Source organism: Punica granatum, chromosome 8 (assembly GCF_007655135.1).
Source record: "Punica granatum isolate Tunisia-2019 chromosome 8, ASM765513v2, whole genome shotgun sequence".
NCBI classification, from domain to species: domain Eukaryota; kingdom Viridiplantae; phylum Streptophyta; class Magnoliopsida; order Myrtales; family Lythraceae; genus Punica; species Punica granatum.
In genome coordinates, this window is record NC_045134.1 from 4,275,545 (window position 1) to 4,296,524 (window position 20,980).

Genomic DNA, 20,980 nt, shown 5'->3' on the forward strand with positions numbered 1-20,980 from the left:
TGCATTTCAGTTTTCAAGTAAACATAGAAAAATCATTTAGTAGACATAGACAATTCATTTTAACTCTCTTCTCTCTCTAAAACTTTTCTCCTGGATAGTTTCATTATGAAGTCTCAAAAGATTCCCGATGTGTTGTTCGAAAATCTCAATGTTCTCGTTATTATATTTCAAAAGGTATGTCATCATTTATAAAATATCTGTTCACTTATAATTTATAGAGTCTTAATGGGTCTTTAATATAGAATATATACGTATAATTCTCGAGTAATTCTTCATCTGTTATTCTTGATAGGTTTTACTCTTTTTTTAGGATATCATTGGTTTCCTTCTCTGTTAAGAGATATTATTTGGTTGTCTTTTAATATTTTCTTTCGAATTTTTTCTTTGTGCTCTTACTCATATTTCATAGAAAGCAGGAAATTGAATGGTAGAGGCCTTTGTCTGGGAACCACCGCCCGCTGCTGACCTTACCAAGGGCGATGGCACCCTTCGACGAACCATCACCAGCCTGGTCGGTTTTTCTCTTTCGTTTTTCAAATCCCGTAAGTTTGCTCTTTAAGTTTATGCACATAAATGTTATAATTTTTTTATAATCCCCTAAGTAAATTATTTCATTTTCAAGTAACTTACTCGTTTTTCTTATAATTTACTTGAATTATAAATAAATTACTTGAAAACTTTAAAATAACGTAACGTTCAGCTAATGATTACAAAGTGAATGTATATAGAATTTTCTTATAAGGAGATGTTCGGAGACTCTTTATGTTTTTTTTAGTGAAAAGAAAAAGAAAACCAGGAAAAGTGGATATAGCTACGTTGTTATATTTACAATCATTTTATACTATTATTTAAACAATAGTTGGATTTTGCAACAACCTCCTCATTTATAATATAGTTAAAAATTCAAAAGTAACCTTTTTCTTTTTTATTTAAATACAATATAATTTAAAATAAAATAAAAACATTAAAGGACAATATTATATATTTGTATTATTTTCCCCTTATCTTTCATCTCATTCTTTCCTTATTTTATGCTCCCCTACTCATTTTTTCAATGCTATATTCTATCATATTGACTTTTTCCTTTTACGCCTCTAGCGTGTAACGGGGGAATTCTCTTGTTCATCCTTAATCTAATTTCTTATAAATTAAATTATTATGTGAGACGGAAGTTTTATTCTGACTTTTCTATGGTGTAGATCACTATATATATTAGGGTTGTACATATATTTCTCTTCCATATCCCATCTGTATATATAGTTCTCCAATTTCGTAAGGGTGACGAGGGAGAGACGAAGATGGCTTCCGAAGAATTCTCCATGAAACCTCATGCGCTCTGTTTGCCCTTGCCAGCTCAGAGCCACATTGGCGCCATGCTGAAGCTCGCGAAGCTCCTCCACCACAAAGGCCTCTACATCACTTTCGTCAACACGGAGTTCAACCACAGGCGCTTGCTCGAGGCTAGGGGCCCGAACTTTCTGAACGATCTCCCTGCCAGCTTCCGGTTTGTGACGATACCCGATGGGCTCCCACCATCAGAGGCCAACGCCACCCAAGATGTTGTCTCCCTGTGTCAGTCTGCCAGGTTCGTCATGGGTGCGCCGTTCTGCGAACTAGTCGGAGATCTCAACGAAAGGGCAGACTCCATTACGGGCTTTCCCCCGGTCTCTATTATCGTGGCGGATGGTTTCATGACATTCACCGCTTATCCGGCTAGTGAGAAGTACGGGATCCCCGTGGTGCACTTGTACTCTATTGCAGCCTGTGCCCTAATGGGGATCATGCATTTTCCTCAGCTCAAGGAAAAGGGTTTAACGCCATCAAACGGTAAGCCATGTTAAAATTTATTTTTGTTATTTCTTTTTTTGGGTGACTTATTGTTGAGAAGTAAAATGGGATAAAAATCCTGTATCGGAAAAGAAAATGAAAATTCATGGGTTACGCTTCTGATACCATATTGAATTTTCATTTGGACTTAAACGGGTTTGGGCTCATATCCACTTAAAAGCTCGAGCTTATAAGTGATGGTACTCAAATCTCATTTAAACTCATAGATATTTTTTCATTTTTTGCATGTGGAATTTTGTAATTCTCAACACTCACCCTTATGTTTAACGTGTGGTCTATTTCTGCTTACACGTTGTTACGTGCCCTTAAACACTTATTTTTACTATTCCACATCTCCAACCTAGCTAGCATATGGACCGGGGAAAGAGAAATAAATTGATACAAAAAATCTAATTGATAAGAATCAAATGCTACATACTTCTTCGATGCATCCTTCAATTGAGATTGAGTGCAGACACTGCAGTACTAAACCCATTCTTTTTTTTAATAATTACAAAAACGTCTGTAGACATAAAATCGAACACGTGGCCCTTTTATAATTAGAACGGATTTTGTTGGCTTTTACTCATTTTTTTAATATGGCCTTATGTGAAATTGAATGGGATGGTATCTATCTACGGCTTTCCTCATTTTACTTAGTATTTTTCTTTTGACAAGTTAATTACTTTTTAAAAACCAATCATAATTGCACAATAAAAAATAATAAAATTTTAACTTAAACAGCTTGGCCGTCCTTAAGATTTAGGTTTCAGCCCTTTCATAGCATATAACATCTCATAAATTTAAAATATGCCTCATCTTTGTTTATGGAAACATAATGTTCTGAAAATATACAGCATATATATATACACACACACACACATAGATATATATTGAGGATCTTGATTTTTTTTTTCATGAATAGATTTTATTTAGTTATGGGTGAATCAGTATTGATGCGTTCTAACATTGCCTTCTCTGAGATGACTCATAAACCTTACATATATTGAAATAGTTCATATATCAATGATATTCTTTTTCTTTCTTTCTCTCCCTGGAAAAAAATCCCCATTCGGAAATGAGAAAACATATTAAAAATGAGATACCATTTTCATATTTAAATTATTTAATCTAGTGTTTGATTATTTATTTGTCGTAAAAAAAACTTTTTTGAATTCCAGTTGAAAGAGACTTTGCTAATGACAAAAGCTTTCAACGCCACCTAATATACTCTTTCCCCAAATATTTTTATGAATATCTTTTTTCGATATGGGAGTAAATTTTTTGGAACTGCTATGAAAAATTTAAAAAGTTATTCATTTCTATAGTTGGATGTGAAAGACATCTATTGTTCAAACAATTAAAATTTTTCTTTCTTTTCCAGATATTGTATAGAATAAAAAAATTGTTAAATATTAACGTTTAATGAATGTTGAAAACTGTTCCGCAGACAATTTAGAAACAACGATTGATTGGATTCCTTGCATGAAGAACATGAGGCTGCGAGATATGCCCAGATTCCCTGGAACCACGGATCGAGACCATTTCCTTTTCAATTTCGTGAAGGATGCAGTTGCAAGATTTGATAAGGCTGCTGCGACGATCATCCACACCTTTGAAGCACTTGAGCAAGATGTTTTGAATGCTCTCTCGGCTATGTCCTCCGGGCCTACTTATGCAGTCGGTCCATTTCAGTTACTCATCGATCAAATTCCTGGAAATGAGAACCATCTCAAGCACATTGGGAGCAACCTATGGAAAGAAGATATGGACTGTCTTCAGTGGCTCAATTCGCAGAAACCCAAATCAGTGGTCTACATTAATTTTGGAAGCGTAGCGCTTTTGACATCTCAACAGCTGGTTGAGTTTGCCATGGGGATTGCTAACAGCGGATATCCTTTCCTATGGATAATTAGGCCAGATCTAGTGAACGGGGACTCGGCAATACTACCTCCAGAATTCAATGAAGAAACAAGGACAAGAGCCTTCATTACTGCATGGTGTCCACAAGAAGAAGTACTCAATCACCCTTCGGTCGGAGGGTTTTTGACTCACTGTGGGTGGAACTCAGTGATCGAGAGCATGTCTGCCGGAGTCCCGATGATGTGTTGGCCCTATTTCGGTGACCAACAAACAAACTGTAAGTATGCTTGTAAAGACTGGGAGGTTGGACTAGAGATCGACAGCGATGTGAAGCGAGAAGAAGTGGAGAGGCTCATGAAGGAATTGATGGAAAGAGAGAAGGGAAAGAGAATGAAGAAAAGGGCCGAGGACTGGAAGGAACTAGCATTCAAGGCAACGAGCGAACACGGTTCGTCATCAACAAATTTGGTCAAACTAGTACGTGAGCTGGGCATTTGTGACGTAGATGGATCAAATTGAAATTATAGCTAAATAGATCGTTAATTATCTTATTTATGTAATCTATCAACAATCAATGTCTTTATCCATAATTCAATAATATACGTGTTGATGCAATACTTGGAGTTATCAGAAGCGCTGAGTCGCTTGCTTGTTTTACTTGTATTTGAGTACTTCCATACGTAGAAAATGATTTGACTTATTATACATCTTGACTGAGAATTTTCTTAAAAAGAAAAAAAATTATACATCACTAGTATTTACTTGTTTGATACTCAAACAAAACACTTCGTGACTATAAATTATACTGGCGTTGTGTGAACGCAATTGAATAATTTTTTTGTTGTAACTATTCTAAATAAACTTACACATCATACATAAATATAATTTAGTTAAAACTGAATGAATTATATTAGGAATATCAACAATTTACAAAAAAAATCATTCATATCAACTTAGCAAAAATGATATCTTTACTTGAATATCAGTTGAATGATACTTTGATGCGAGTGTACTCATCTTCAAATTATCAATTATGTATAAGCTTCTTCTAAAAGTAAGGCCTGAAACAGATCAATCTGAGAATTTCTTATACCTACATGTATCAATGAATCCTAATTTAATTAGAAACAATAAATTAGTAAAAAATTAATTTTGATTAGTTAAATAATATACTTGGTCAAACATGCAAAGTGTATCTCTTTATCAAGGAAAATCATATCAAAATTGATAATTTCGTTACTTTTTTCGGTCCCAATTCTTTTAATATATGATAAACCATTGTACCACCTCGTAATCTATTAAGGTATAGTTAAAAAAAAATTCATGCAATAAACGTACCAAACAAACTAACATCCAAATAACATCCTAAAAAATTACTTTTATAGGGGAAAAAAACATGAATTTGACAATCATGGATTTTGAAAAAACTTGACGATACCTAGCGCAAAATAAATAAACATGTACAGTATATATACTGCAAACATCATACATATTAATATGGAAATTTTCTATTGAATATAAAGTTCCAATATGATGAAATTTTTATCTCAAGAAATAGTCTAAGTTCCACTATACGATATATACGGCATATATATAATCAGTAGTAGTAGTCTAAGTCTCAATATATGATAGATACTGCAAATATTTTTTTTCTAAAACGAAGAAAATAAAATCTATATATTCTACTATATTTATTAGAAAAGAAAATGTTATGAATATTTAATGCTAGATTAGTAAAAATAAATAAGTAAATAATATTATATGAACAAACAATATAAATATTTTAAGAATATATTTTATTGTATAAACAAACAATATATCATATAAACGGGAATTTTATTGTGACTAATATTATAAGAATATATTTTTTCATAATGCAAAAAGTAATTCTACAAATATTATAAATCCTCGTTAATAATAGTTTCCAACTCTATATTTTGCTACAATATATATGAACGGCAATTTAATTGCTACAATATAAAAAATTTCCTAAATAGCAGCTAATGCATTTACTACATATTATGTTGAGTTATATACAGATAATATATATATATATATTGTACTGCATAATTAATAATAAAAAAATTTCTTAATACATAAGTGATGACGAGACGAGGTGAGAGAGCTCCAATTTCTTATTGTTTATGATGTGCCGGCGTGAGAATTCGGTTCGAACTTTATATATATATATGGATTTTCGATTAGGATTTAGTCTTAACCAATTAATATGAGCTCTCCCAACTAAGTGAATTCTCTCAATCCATAAGACTCAAACCGGACACATTATTTAAGAAGAATAAGTGCCGAGTCGCTTGAACCAGCTCACGTTGATTGTTCTATATTTATGTGTTTATAGCTAGGAAGACAGGTAATCGGTGATTCTAAGCGATTTTCACCTACTCCAACACCTAATAAGATAAAAATAGTTTCCTTTTTTCATAAAGATAAGGGGTAATAAATCATATATCCCATGGTTTGACACTTTTCTTAAATTTATCACATAATCTAAAAATTATTTTAAAAGGCCAATAGTATACATGTTATTCTAGATCTATTTTGACGTTACTTTTTCCGTCAATATTTGACGGAGCTGCTGATGTAGCCATGGAAGTAATGTCGACCCATCCTTGCCATATCAGCCATTCAGTCAAATATTGACCAAGAAAGTAATTCCGAAATAGATTTGAAATAATATATAAATCATGAGTCTTTTTAAGTATTTTTTAAACTACGATTTAAGAAAAATGTCAAATCATGAGATATAATGTTAAAATCCTAAAGATAATATAATATTCCATGTATAGTTTAAAGTCTGCGTCTATTATTGGTTCCCCAGTTTCACGGTGAAGGGGGGTTTGCCATAGCTTGCATGAACACCTGGAATGAGAATTACTTTAAAGTGTGCGCCTATTATTTTATTAACTCTTTTATGTCGTCTCCGCCCAACTTTGATTCATCGGAAGCACCTGTAATGAAAATTATTTTATTAATTAACGAACAAATTAAAAGCAAATTTGTTGTATACCATGTAATTGTATACCATGTAAGTTGGCATGATTGATAAGAATGCAATTACTTTTGATATGAGCATGATATAATTGATTCATGTGATTTAACACTTTTTCTTCTTAAATAGGGTCTTAAATTTATCAAAGAGAGAGTAATACAGTGGCGCCCGCCTTCACCTGATAATTAAAGGATTCCAATTTCGATACCTATTTTGAATAGACTACCCATACTTATTTATTAGATATTTGTATTCTTATTTCATTGTGCAGGGCACATGAGCTTTCCTTATAATAAAAAAAATTCTTTAATTTTGAGTATTGTGAATACAAAAAATCCACAATAAAAATAGATTTATCTCTCAGTGAGATGATTCTCAAATTTTGGATTTGTTGGGATCTTTAGATTTCAAAATATTGGTGGTGCAAAACCCAAAAAAAAATTGTCATGTAACAAACAAATGATAAAAGCCAACAGTTATTGCATATTCTTTATGATTGAATTGATTTTGGAAGAATGATAGACAAAGTGATAAAGAATGTTTGATGCAGTAACACTCACGTTCATGTTAAAGCTAAACGTTCTGAGTTAATAATCATAGAAGTACCTTCTTTCATACCCCTCTATTTTCTCTTTGCATATCCATCTTCTAGACATCCTCTCTAATAATTAAAAAAAAATAAAGATGTTAAATAGTTTTTCTTTTTTTCGTTCTCGAGTCCAGAGAGCAACGCAAATAAGGGGGCACTCATTCATGAGGATCATCTCTTAATCCTAAATCGGGAGCTATGCCGCTACATTAGACTACCTTTCTCAATTATATTGAAAAAAAATTATATATATCTGCATATATTATCCTCTAAAGAAAGCTTGGGTTCGATTCAGTTAGCCTTATTGTTGGCCCATTTCGCCCATGTAATAAAAGCCCTTTCTTGAGAGAAGACAATGAAAGTTGGTTGGTTGTTCAAATGATAACATACCTATGCTAACCTAGAAAATAAGACTTAATAGTTCCGTCAGAGGAATAAATACGAGAAGCGCTTTTACCCTCTAGATGTTCTCTCGTGGTTCCAACCTCAACGTCTCAATCGACCCGTTGATGGCTGTGAAAGATCATAAGGTAGCACTAACAAAGTTCAGGGAACAACTGTAAATCCCACAAACAAAAAAGAAAAGCATCGTAATAATGAAAGAGTTCCCTCTACAGTACAAATTTATCATAATTTAAAAAAAAAAATTCTTATAACTTGCCTCAAAATTTTAGAGGATAGAATTCTTTCTTTTTTGAATTTTTTGAATTTTCCCCTGCCCGATATTTCTAGGACTCTTTTTTTGGATCTGAGACAATGATGGAGGATGCAGATCAGAAATTCCTACTATCTTGTCAGGGCAAATTGCACATAGTATGATAATAGCAAAAAAGAAAACACAAAAAGTATATGTTAAAATTAAAATTTAAGAATATGCCGTATAGAAAATTATCTATCTATATTCTATGCAATATATACATGTACATACATACATATATATATATATATTCTATTCAATATATACATGTACATACATATATATATGTGTGTGTGTGTGTGTGTGATTTTATTCTTAATTCTCCCAAAAATTCTTGCTATAATCTACCAACAAATTTTCCTGTAAAGTTATCCGGAGAAAAACATAAACATTCGCTTAGATCTATAGAACTATCTCGGAACCACATGAGTAAATATCTTGAGTTGTTAAAAGGACTTAAATTGAGTAATCGTTTTTCTTTTTGTAATTATATAATTTGGTAGGTTTTGAATGAACGAAATATTTGAAGGTAAAAATAGAAGAGAAAGAGTAGCTCCACAATTTAGCAAAGAACAACAGATGGAAGAAGGGGCCCCAATCCTTAATATGGGTAAGAGACACAAAAAAAATTTAAAAAAAAAGTTCAAAGAATATTAAAGTGAGAAGAATTGAACATGGGAGCAGTTGGTAGAGTTATGGAGCATGAAGTATTATGATTCCGAATCGAGAGCGACGATCTCTTTATAAGTAGCATATTTTGTTCTGTTTTTTCAGTTCGGCCCATTGGTAATGTAATTAGGGTTTGTTTCATTTATAAGTAGCAGTTTATATCTCTTGTAACCCTAACTCAAAAAATAGCAAAATACCTAGCTTGACGGCGCTCCTCAGACGTAGTCAGAATTTCTTCCCTGATGAACTGAGTAATCAATTTCGTGAGTCCTTTTATTTTTCGTTCATATTATCTTCTACTATTGTATATTTTCTGTAACACAGTCGTTTAATTAGCATCCGCTCAACCACTTGCACTGCCAACAAAACTTTGCTCCTCATTGCCTTCAAAATGTTTAGGTTAAAGCGTTTTATTTTTAAAAAAAGAAAAGATATTGTAAAATTTTTGGCCTTGACATGTGTCCAACTGAATTACAGTTTTAGTTTTATTTTATGATTTATGATATATCTTGAGAAATCTCTGCATGATCATATAAATCTATTTTAGATTTCCGTCATGCATGCATCTTCAGTTTTCCATGCCTAGGTTGATCCATATATATATATATATGTCTGTGTGTGTGTATAAATATATTCGGGTGGACTGATCCATATGTTTCTATTCGCCTGAACAAATCTTATGATGTACTGTATTTTTATTGGGCTTCTACGTTTGGTCCAAAATGCCATCAGCTACGAATCGATTCTATTGCTAAACTGTAGATCCTATATCCAGCTTTTTGTCTTTTAAAGCAACTTCTTCCCATCATATGAAATTTATTAACAATATTACGAAAACGTTTGAACGCTTGAAAGTAGTACTTCCTTGATTGAATCATCTCTAAGCCACGAGCACTCTTCATCGGGTTTATCCGATCAGAATCCAGATATCAAACGCTATCCTTAGTGTTTTACAAAGGTCATAGCAAAGGTTGACAAGTGAATGTATATACTTTCGAGTAAATTAATTCATTTTCAAGTAATTTACTTTATATATATATATATACTAGTAGGAGAGCCACGCACGTGATATGCATATCCATGAGTTCTCTATGTGCGTCACATGTCCTACATATATTATATTATTGGTATGACAACAATTTGTTTGCCATTAACAACCATAAATAGAAGTCATAAGTCGAAGAAGGGGAAACGGCTAATATGTCGACCAAAAGAAACTATAATGCAGAGTTTTATAAAATTGGAACCGTAGCGTGCAGAAATAATGATCAGAAGCTTAATAGATTGAAAATTGAAACCATAGAGTTGAGAAAGGGGGGAATGACCGATATTTAAATGTAGAAAGTGATACATTCAAAGTGTGCAAATGAATTTAGAGGAAGCTATAGATTTAAAATTGAAACCATAGAGTGCAGACTTCAAAAATAAGTTCACAATTTGTTTAGAGGCCAACACTTGGAGAAATAGTGTCTAAAAGAACTGTAGCTCAAGCACACCTATTGTTTATGACCCCAATACTTGTAACAAGATAATTCAAATCGACAAGTGGGAAAAATAGTATTACAAACCTAAGAATAGCATTAAATGGATGTATATACGTCAAAATATGCAACTTCGAGGTTTTTATAGTCGCATTAGTTGTTACTTATATGGACCTTTGTGCGCACCCGAATTTCGTCTCGTCGGGGCATGCATGCGCGCGCCTAAATGCAACGCGGCTTGGGAATGTCCACCTTCTCGGGGACGCGTGACGGACGCACGTGAAAAGGAGTCGCCACTACCTGTTTATGACCCGAAGGTCGAAGGCCGGTGAGTCGCCCGGGTCTAGGGGTATGGATACACCTAGTATGCTAAGGCAATAGTCTTGTACGGAACCGGAAATTCCGAATTCGGAGGTTCTATTACGTGTGAGCCTATATCCCACACGCCCTTTCGGTACTCTAGCTTGCTAGGCTTGCCATTTTATTTATTTACCGCATGATTTAGGATTGCACTCGACTCGCACGTTTTGACATCATAAATTCGAAGAGACACTTGAACCGTCCACTCTCCGACCGGGATTATTACATGAATAAATATACATCATAAACCCTTACATTGTTCTCTCAAATAAATAAAAGACAAACTACAATGACTAAATCCCGGTCGGATCGCATTCGGCCATTATTTCACTCATGCTCACCGTATGGTTTTGGGAAAGACCGAAAATTAAATAAACTGCGCACTCGGTATATGGGGGCATTGGACCCCGTGATCGACGGTTATGGGCGTTGGACCCAGGGTGAATCGAGTCCTAAAGGATCGGGCTCGATCCGCATAACAAACAAGTGCAAAAATATAACAGGCAAGCTCAAATAAACAAACAATGGGGTTTCTTATTATCGCCGAATTTACGTGAATAAACTGATTATTAACCGGGGTATATTGGCATGCAAATCCTACCTTAAAACAAACAAAAGGGATGATGGATAGGGTATGTAGCATTCGGCATTATTTTAACTGACCCGACAACCATGATGTTTGTAGTTAAGTCCTGAATGTGTGGGTTATTTTTAAATTATTTTGTATCATAACAATATGGCTTTTACGGATTAAAAGTATTTTTACCTAAAACCCAAAACCTAACCCTATGCTTGACTATTTATCCATGTTTGATTAAGCCGAGTTTAAGATTAATTTGTTTTCCCATGTTTTGACCAATTCTATGTACAAACCTACGCTAAGATTACGACAGGACAAGAACCGGTAGTCTTGCCCTTGAATTGGTAAATATGTGTGTGTATGAAAATCAAGATTATGTTGCACGTATCTCGGTGATTTTGAAATTGTGAATTTGAAAAGGACATGGCTAACAGTTCTTGAACTGTCGACGTGATTACAGATTGTTAATCGATTCGTACAATTTATTTAAAGAAGTCAAGTGATTTAATTTAACCAAATTTAACGTCTCGATTATCCCATATGTAAAATTTTAGGTTAATTAAAATATTTGCCGAATGCTTTAATCTACGGATTTCGAGTAATCGGAAATAGCCATTAGTTGACCACCTGGTAAACTCTAATTTCCAACCATCTTGAAATTTTAATTTTTTATTTTAGGTCGAATTTGCACTATTAAACCGATTCATGTGGGGTTTCAATTAAAATGAGAAAATAAAGCATTTAAACACAGATCAAGAGCACATTATCACGTCAAGTACGATAAACATACATATTTTACATAATCGGTGCCGCCATGATTACGATGAGCACATATAAACATACGCAAACATAATATTTAATGGAATCGATAAAACGGCACCGACTCATGGGAGCGAGAAAACATAAAGAACGCACATTGTCATGTTATATACATATAATTACCGAAATAAAATTATTTGAGCGGGGCACGCACGTCGGGAATCCAAGTAGGAAAGGATTGGGTATATTTAGAAAACGTCCAGGGGCTGAATTGAATAATTTTAAAAGAACAAGGACTGATTTGAAAATTCGGATAAAGTTCGGGGCACTGATTTGCAAATTATAAAACATTCAGGACTGTATAAAATTTACTGAAAATATCCCAGGATTTTTTTTTGAAATGAATTTGAAAGTTCGGGCTAACCTGAAAAGTGAAAAAAAATCCCAGGGACTGAACTGAAATAACATGAAAAGTTCTCGGAATAGGTTTAGAAATTATGAAGAATTCAGGGACTGATTGAAAAATGGTAAAAATGGCTGGGACTTGACTGAAAGGAATTTTAAAAGTCGGGACAGATCTAAAAAATCGGAAAATAGCCCCGGGACTAAACTGAAACAATTTGAAAAGTTTCTTTGGATGATTGAAAATTTCTAAAAAATTCCTGGACTGATTGGAAAATAATAAAAAATGGCTAGGACTTGACTGAAAGGAATTTTGAAATTCGGGACAGATCTAAAAAGACAGAAAATAGCCTCGGGACTAAATTGAAACAATTTGAAACGTTTCTTGGGATGATTGAAAAATTATGGAAAATTCCAGGACTAATTGGAAAATAATAAAAATGGCTAGGGCTTCGTTGAAAATAATTTTAAAATTCGGGACAGATTTGATAAAATAAAAATTGTTCGTCTGGACTGAACAAATCTGTATCTGGGCACGAACGGTCTCAATAACGCTCATTTCATATCATATTCATCCAAGCAAACATTAATATTAAAAAAATAGAGCCCTAAACATGCCACTAAGTCGATGATTTACCTTGTTTGAGAAGAACGGGGGCAATTCTGTAAATAGAGGAAGTTTTGGAAGAATTGGGCTGCTGAGGGATTGGGCCGAAACGGGCCGAGTTGGGCTAGACTGGGCCAAATTGTCTGCTGGACCGAAATGGGCTGAGATCCGGGCTGGATTGGGCCGAATTGGGCCGGATTGGACCTCTACTGGACTGGGCCGAATTGGGCTGAATTGGGCCGTGTTGCTGGGCGCGGGCCGAGCTGCTGGACGCGCACGGGCTGGGCCGTTGGGCGCACGAACGGGCTGGCTATTCACGAAAGTCTGGACTCAATTAGCCAAAAAAAATGGAGAGAAAGGGAAGAAGTTGTCCGGACGGCCGTGTGGTTGCATCGACTCCGGGAGATCACGGGGCGCCGCTGGAGTGTACGAGGGTCGCCTAGAGAGAGAATCGGTCGGGCCGAGGAAGTCCAGAGCGTCGGATTTTCGCGGGTGAGAGAGGCCGTGAGTTGAGAGTCAAGCTAGGGGGATCGAACCGGGGAACCGAGGGTTTCTTTTTTTTGGCGTCTGAGCTGAGGGGTCAGGGGATGAGCTGGGGTTTTTTCGATTCGAGAGGAGCCGTGGGGGTGGGCCTCCATGGCGTCCAAAAAATCCGAGCCAAAAAAATCACGGCTCCCCCCTTTTTTTTAGAGAGAGAGGGAGCTAGGGTTTTTATTCGGGGCCGTCCGAGAGAGTCCCCCCCCGAGCTTCTAGGGTTTTTTCGATTTATATTCCCGAATTGCGGCTAGGGTTTTCGTACTCGTCTATTCGGTTTTCTTCCATTCTTTCCCTGGTCCTCGATGGAATCTGGAGAAAAAATGGAAAGAGCAGGAGAGAGAAGAAGAGGGGAAAGAGGAAGAGAAGAAAAGGACAAAAAAATGGGGGGAGAGGAGTCAACGGTCAAGAGTTGACCGTTGCCTCTTTTTTTTTTTTTTTAAAACAACGGTCGGTCAGAGCCGTCGATCGGCTCTGACCGGCCCTTCTTCGTACCTTTTCTTGTACCTTTTCTCTTCCTTTTTTTTCGAATTCGACGCGCGTACATTTAATGTCGTACCTTTTCTCGTACCCTCCGTCCTCGGAAAAATAATTCGAGACCGCCACCGTGCTTAGAAAAATTCGTGATCGATATTACGTGATGAAATTATTTTTAATCTCGAATTTTGTCCGGATTTTGAAAATTAAAGTCGATGTACGCGAAATTCGAAAACGTCCCAAATAGTATTATTTTTTTGAAAAATCATAAAATTGGTGTTAAATTAGGAAAATTTACTATTTTCAGAAAGTCGTGAATACTCAAGTAATTAATCGGAAATACTTCCCTCACGGGTGACAAAAAGACGATTCTGCCCCCTGGAGCCGGTGGACCAAAATTGGGTGCTGACAACCTTCATTGAACATGACGGAATTTTAAACTGATTGGCCGACAGAAATCGAGAAAGTAATGAATAAGTGCATAATTTGGATCAGTTAGTAAACCTAACACTACTCCCTAACTCAAACTAATTAAATCAATAAAAGGAGTAAATGATGGAACATTAAAAAAAGGTAATATGGTCCATCGTGATTTAGTTCAAGTGATTTAGTATTTGTTCCCCTTAAATAAGGTCTCGGATCGACTCTTCTTCTTTTTTTTTTATTGCTAAATCTCGGATCGGCTCTTCTAAATGGATAAATTTCATGGTTGAGAGAGTTTTAGGACATGTTTACTTTTAGAAAATTGATTCTTCATTTCCATCTTTATTTTTCTGCTCCATTTTCTCCATTGGAAAGTATAAAAACAGGTTTACTAATATTAAATTAAAAAACTTTTTTCTTTGAGATAATCATCATGCATGAAAATTTTGGATTCAATTTATAAATTAAAAAGAAAATAAAAAGAGTCATAAATTAGAAGATAGAAATGAAAACAATTAGTTAAAACAAAAGTGAAGAACTAAAAAAGTTACTTTTCTAATGGGCCGACCCGCTCGATTGCATTAGTCGAAACTCAATTAGACTTTCATATACCATAATTCACACCGAAAAAAAGTACTTTTCTAATTCATAAACAATTTGAATTGTGGAAAAGAAAACCTTCCAATATTTTTTCATTTTTATATAAGTAAACATACTTTTTACAATTCTCAACCTTTTAAAAAAATTTCTAAGAAAAATTGAAAAATTCTCTGGAAGTAAACATGCCCTTATTTTTTAGTAGCCAACTAGGCTCAAATTAAATTAGTCAGGGGCTATCGGATTTCCGAATATTAGTGTGGACACCAAAAAAAGATGATATGACATGGCTCTACTGATTGAAACACGTTTTGACAACATAAATATTTTAAAAGGATCACAAGTATTCTACCCAAAAAAAAAGATAACAAGTAAAATCCACTGCACAACAAACTTTCTTTTTTCAAAAATCCATATATAGAACTTTCAGTTGACTTGAACAACATTTATTTAAGATTGATTGTAGTCCTTTGATAATGTTTGCAAGAACCGCTTGAAAACATCTATGTTATGGAGGGAAAAATAAATTTCACGTGCTTTCTTCCGTAAATAAGAGAAGAATCTTAAAATTAAGTTAAAACATTTACTATTTTTTTTGGTAGAGGTTAAGAATGTGTTTGGTTTTTTAGTTAAGTTGAGTTGAGTTTTGATTTTAATTGATTTGTAATGATTATATTGTTGAATTATGAGAAAAAGTGTGAAAATGTAATGAATAGTTAAGAGAAAGTAATAATTAAGTAATGATTGTGTTGTTGAATTGTAAAAAAAATAATGAATAGTTGAGAGAATTGAATATTAAAAATTGAATTGAATGGTTAAAAAAATTTAAAAAATTAGAAGAAGTAATATCAATTTTAAAAATTTTAAAAACATTTGCTATTTGTTTGCAAGAACAGTTTGATTGTGTTATTGAATTGAAAATAAGTGGAGTTGAATTGAGTAGAGTTGAAATTTTCTTAATAACCAAACACACCCTAAAACTTTTACTTTGATCAAGAAATATCAATATATCCTTGAGCAAAGGTGCTCGCAATGATTCATCCCGCAATCTACAATATCACAGTCGACGAGAGACAACATAGGAATGATATCTCGCTCGAAAAACTTAAGATATAGTTTCTACAAGGAGAAATGCAATAACTTCAATCAAACGATGATCTGCTGAAAGTAAGAAAATACATAATCAGTAAGTTCGAAGATTGTTCCAACAAAGAATCATATTGAAAAATCGATTCTTATAGGATTAAAAAATTGAGTTCCACACTTTTTTTCTGAATAAAGAAAAGCTGTCATCACACATCACATCATAGAAAGATATTTTTAGAAGGTTAGTTTATAGGTATTCACTGAAAATTTGGTCCTACCAAGTTGATGGCTAATGCAGATGCTTACATTTTTTTCATTTCGAGTTATTTCTTTTCATTTCCTTTTAATGTACAAGGTGATTCCTAAAATTTTCAAAGACTAAAATGTGAAAAGCTTGTTGGCACTTGTAGAAGCCCTCTTGAAGTATTAGGTACAATAGAAATCGTCCACCATTCTAACCTTTGATCACCGATACAATGAAGTTACAAAACACATTATGTAGTGACTAATACAAGGGCATTGTAACACTGAATTACGGAAAAATGCCACTTGCAAGAAAAGCAGTAACCTGAAGCATGATTCCTAGGGGCGATGCGGTATTTGGAAGTCCATTCGAGGCAGTGCAATCTGTATGGACCATGACGAATGGAGTTCACTTGAAAGGAAATGCCAGTTTGAATTCTAGGGAACAGACATGTTGATTGATTGCTTCCAATTTCTCAAAGAAACACCGCAAACAATTTGATAGCATCTAAGTGAAAAAATCTACAGTAAATTTTTCTCTGCGAATCTGCAATTTTTTTCAGCCAAAACCGGCAATTAGGCTTATATAATATATAGCTAAAGCGTCAAAGGATCCAACGATTCTGTGATGAGAACATAATTGTTCTTGTCTTGAGAATGTGATGAGAATATAATTGTTCTTGTCTTGAGAATATATATCAAGTGAGATATTGTTCTGCCATTTGGAATTGATCACGAGGTGAGTCGAGGTACCAGTCCAGTGATGAAAACTGTAGCCATAACTTGATTACATCGTCTGCTGTAAATTCAACGGCCACCAAATAAATAACCTGCACTAAAAATTATCAAGAAATCAACTTGCACAGCTCCTTGTATCCAACATATGTACCTAATGTAATTGATGGTCAAACCCATGTAGAGCTGCCTCCATCCTTGGTCGCGATCGATAGAAGTTAATTAACGCCTACATGGTGCTGTTATACCAAAATTCTCGTGCACCTTACTCTCGACCCAGATAAATCAAACATATGATGGTAGGACCGTAGATCAACTCGAATTTCACATTAGTTTTTCAAGCAAATTATATTTGATATTCTGTGTGCGCACCCGAATTTCGTCTCGTCGGGGCACGCATGCGCGCGCCTAAATGCAACGCGGCTTGGGAGTATCCACCTTCCCGGGGACGCGCAACGGACGCACGTGAGAAGGAGTCGCCACTTGCCATTTTACGACCCGAAGGTCGAGGGCTGGCAAGTTACCCGGGTCTAGGGGTACGGGGTACACCTAATTGCTAAGGCATATGGTCTGTGAAACCCGAGGTTCCGAATTCGGGGGTTCTGTTACATGCGAGCCTATATCTCGCATGCCCTATCGGTACTCTAACTTGTCTAGGCTTGCCATTTTTATTTAATTACCGCTTAATTAAGTTCCGCTCATCTTACGCGTTTTGACACCGTAAATTCGAAGAAACACTCCGACCGTCTGCTCTTCGACCGGGATTTTTACATTAATAAACATACAACATAAATCCTCACATTGTTCTCTCAAATAAATAAAATACAAATTATAACAATTGGATCCCGGTCGGTTCGCATTTCGGTTATTATCCCACTCATGCTCACCGTGTAGTTTGAAAAGACTGAAATTGAAATTAAAGTGCGCTCTCGGTGTATAAGGGCATTTGGCCCCATGATCGTCGGTTATGGGCGTTGGACCCAATGTGAATCGAGTCCTAAAGGATCGGGCTCGATCTGCAATACAATCAAGTGCAAAAGATGTAACAAGCAAGTTCAAATAAACAATCAATGGGGTTTTATTATCACCAAATTTACGTGGATTAATTGATTATTAACCGAGGAATCTTGGCATAGAAATCCTACCCTAAAACAAGTAAAAGGCAAGACGGGAATGGCATGTAGCATTCAGCATCATTTACCGGACCTGACAGACTGTGTGTGTCCGTGATCAAGTCTCGAATGTGTGGGTTGATTTTAAAATGTTATGTATCGTGACACTTTGATTATGATAGGTTATTATAGAATGTGGATTTTGACACGAGAATCCTACAGCCTAGTGCCTAGCCCGCTATCCCCATTCTGTTTTCTATTAGGCCGAATATGCGATTAAGTCAAATGTTGGTATCTTAAACCGTTATTCCCGATCTAACTACCCAAGATCATGCATAGATAACAATAAATTGTAAATACGCATTTTTTGCCTTTGTATAGAAAATTTATTTTTGAAAGAGAGAGAATACGCAATGCGGGCCACCTCGGCCTGTGACCGGCGCTGACTGATTCCCTGATTCTTCTAGGGTTATGCGAGAACCCCAAAAAGTCAAAGAAACAGTCAATCTATCCGGAAGTGATCTAAAAAGAACTTCCACACCCCGACTTGAATTACCTAAAATTAGGAGGCCTCGAGTCAAAACATGCAAGTTCTTCCCAGACGTCCATGTCACGTCGGATCACGAGTCTCAGATTTTAGTATGAAATTTGCGAATTTTGAAAAGAAGGCGTCAACACGTATTTGCAATTTATCGACGCGTATTCCCGATTAATTACCAATTCATGCAAAATTATTAAGGTCGAGTGAATTAATTAGTCAAATGAACGTCCCGTTTACCCGATTGGTGAAATCATTAAGTTTAATTAAAATCTGCTGAATGCTTTATTTTATTTTTTTGGGTTTCGAGCCGTCGAAACGATCAATAATAGATCGCTCGATAAACTCTAATTTCCAGTAATCTCGAAAAATTTACATAAGGATCGAACAACATAATGTAGAATAATAAAGACTGATGAAGTAACGGAAAAATGTCTCAAGGACTAAACTGAAACAAATCAAAAAATTTGGAGAATGATTTTTCTAAATTCTATAAAATTTGGAGAATGTTCGGGAAAGTATAAAATGGGCTAGGGTTTATTTAAAATTAATTTTTTTGAAATTCAGGGCTGGTTTTAAAATGAATAAATGTTGCAGGGACTAAATTGAAACAAATTGAAAAGTTTACTGGAGCGATTTTAAATTCTAAAAAAAAAAATCAGGGAACGTTCTGGAAAGAATGAAATAGCCCGGGACGCGTTTGAAAAGAATTTTGGAGCTCTGGACTGATTTTTTAAAAGGGATATATGTCACAGGGACTGAATTGAAACAAATGGAAAAATTTTTCTGAGGTGGTTTAAAATCCTGAGAAAATTTGGAGGGTGTGCTAGAAATAAAGAAATAGCCCAGAGTATGTTTGAAATGAATTGTGAAATTTAGGGCTGATTTTAAAAAATAATAAATGCTCCAGGGACTGAATTGAAACAAATGTAAAAGTTTGCTGGAGCAGTATTTGATTCTAAAGAAAATTATGGACGTGATGGAAATATCGAAAATGTCATGGAACTGGTTTAAAATTGATTTGGGAATTTGGGCAGGATTGAAAATAAAAAGAAAATTCGTTGCAGGACTAGAATGGAACAAATCAGAAAATTAGAATAATCGGATTTGGCATAATTTTGATAATCTATGCAACCAACAAGCAATTATTTCATGTCATCATCATTCAAGCAGGCATGATATTTAATATAAAGCCCTAAACATGCCGCTAAGTTGAGATTTTTACCTAATCCGAAAGTTTGGGGACGTTTTTGTAATATAAGAAAACTGCCGGACGGACGGGTCGGGTCGGATCGGATCGGTCAGCCTATCCGAAGGAGGGAACCGCCCGGAGAGGCGTTGGGCTGGACTGGAGCAACTCGGGCCGAATAAAGGCTTGGGCCGCGAAAGGCGTTGGGCTGTGGATGACGGGCTGGGCTGGCTGGGCTGGACCTGCAATGGGAACGCAATGGGCCGAAGCCCGTTAGTGACAGATTCGTCGGACGATAACACGGGCGGCGCCGAGCGGCTGAGGGCGGCGGTTCTGGCCGTTGGGCGCCGCAACGACGGCGCGAAGAGGAGCGGGTGAGTGTTCTGAGCGCCGCCCTGGGGACGCCGGTTCCGATCTGGGCTTCACCGGTGGCCGGAACGGTCGGAATTGCGGAGATTTCACGGTTTTCCGGCGCGGTTCCAATCGGGCTCCGATTTGCAAAATTCTCCCAATCCGAGAGGAATTTCGCGATTTTTTTTCCTTGGGTTCCGTTGTCTCCCCGCCGAATTAGGTTTTCCCCCCTTTAATTGCCATTTTCGATCGAGATTTCAGCCGATTTGGGGAGGAAATCGCGGAATCCGCGATTTCCTATTCTGGGCGGCCGGCCAGATCGCGGGCAGCCGGTTGCCGCTGCCCGGCCTGCCCGGACTGCCCAGAACAGAATTTTTTTTTTTTTTTTAAATTAGGGCCGGCGGGTCACGGGCAGCCAGTCAACGCTGCCCGGCCTTGCCCGGCCCTGCCCGAGATTTTTTCTTTCCTTTCCTTCTTATTTTTTTTTTTAATTATATATATATATTTTATTATTATTATTAATTAATTAATTAATTTTAATTAAATAGAAAAATAGAAAAATGACAATTTTACCCCCCCTGGAGCCGATGGACCGAAATTGGGTGCTGACAGCTTGCCCCTCTTTGGTTGCGTGCTCGGATAGAGGATGCAGCCAAAGACTATGAGAAGCACCTCGTTTGATCCTAGCAATCGTCTGGTCTGTTGCAAAATAGTAAAAACCATAAATTAGTAAATGTAGACGCATACTTGAAGGACATTAAATGCGGACACGAAGTCTGAAAAGCAGTATATGCGGACACGAAATACGGAAAGCAGTAAATGAGGACACAAAGTCCAAAAAAGCAGTAAATGAG

At 35.8% G+C, this 20,980-nt stretch overlaps 1 protein-coding gene across 1 annotated transcript; it reads left to right on the forward strand.

The window, feature by feature from the left end:
* Positions 1-1,235: 1,235 nt before the first annotated feature.
* LOC116187146 (7-deoxyloganetin glucosyltransferase-like) lies at positions 1,236-4,317 on the forward strand. The gene is made up of 2 exons (XM_031515745.1): positions 1,236-1,827; positions 3,278-4,317. The coding sequence occupies exons 1-2, from the start codon at positions 1,299-1,301 to the stop codon at positions 4,207-4,209; spliced, it is 1,461 nt and encodes a 486-aa protein (XP_031371605.1). The 5' UTR covers positions 1,236-1,298; the 3' UTR covers positions 4,210-4,317.
* The last annotated feature ends 16,663 nt before the right edge of the window (positions 4,318-20,980 follow it).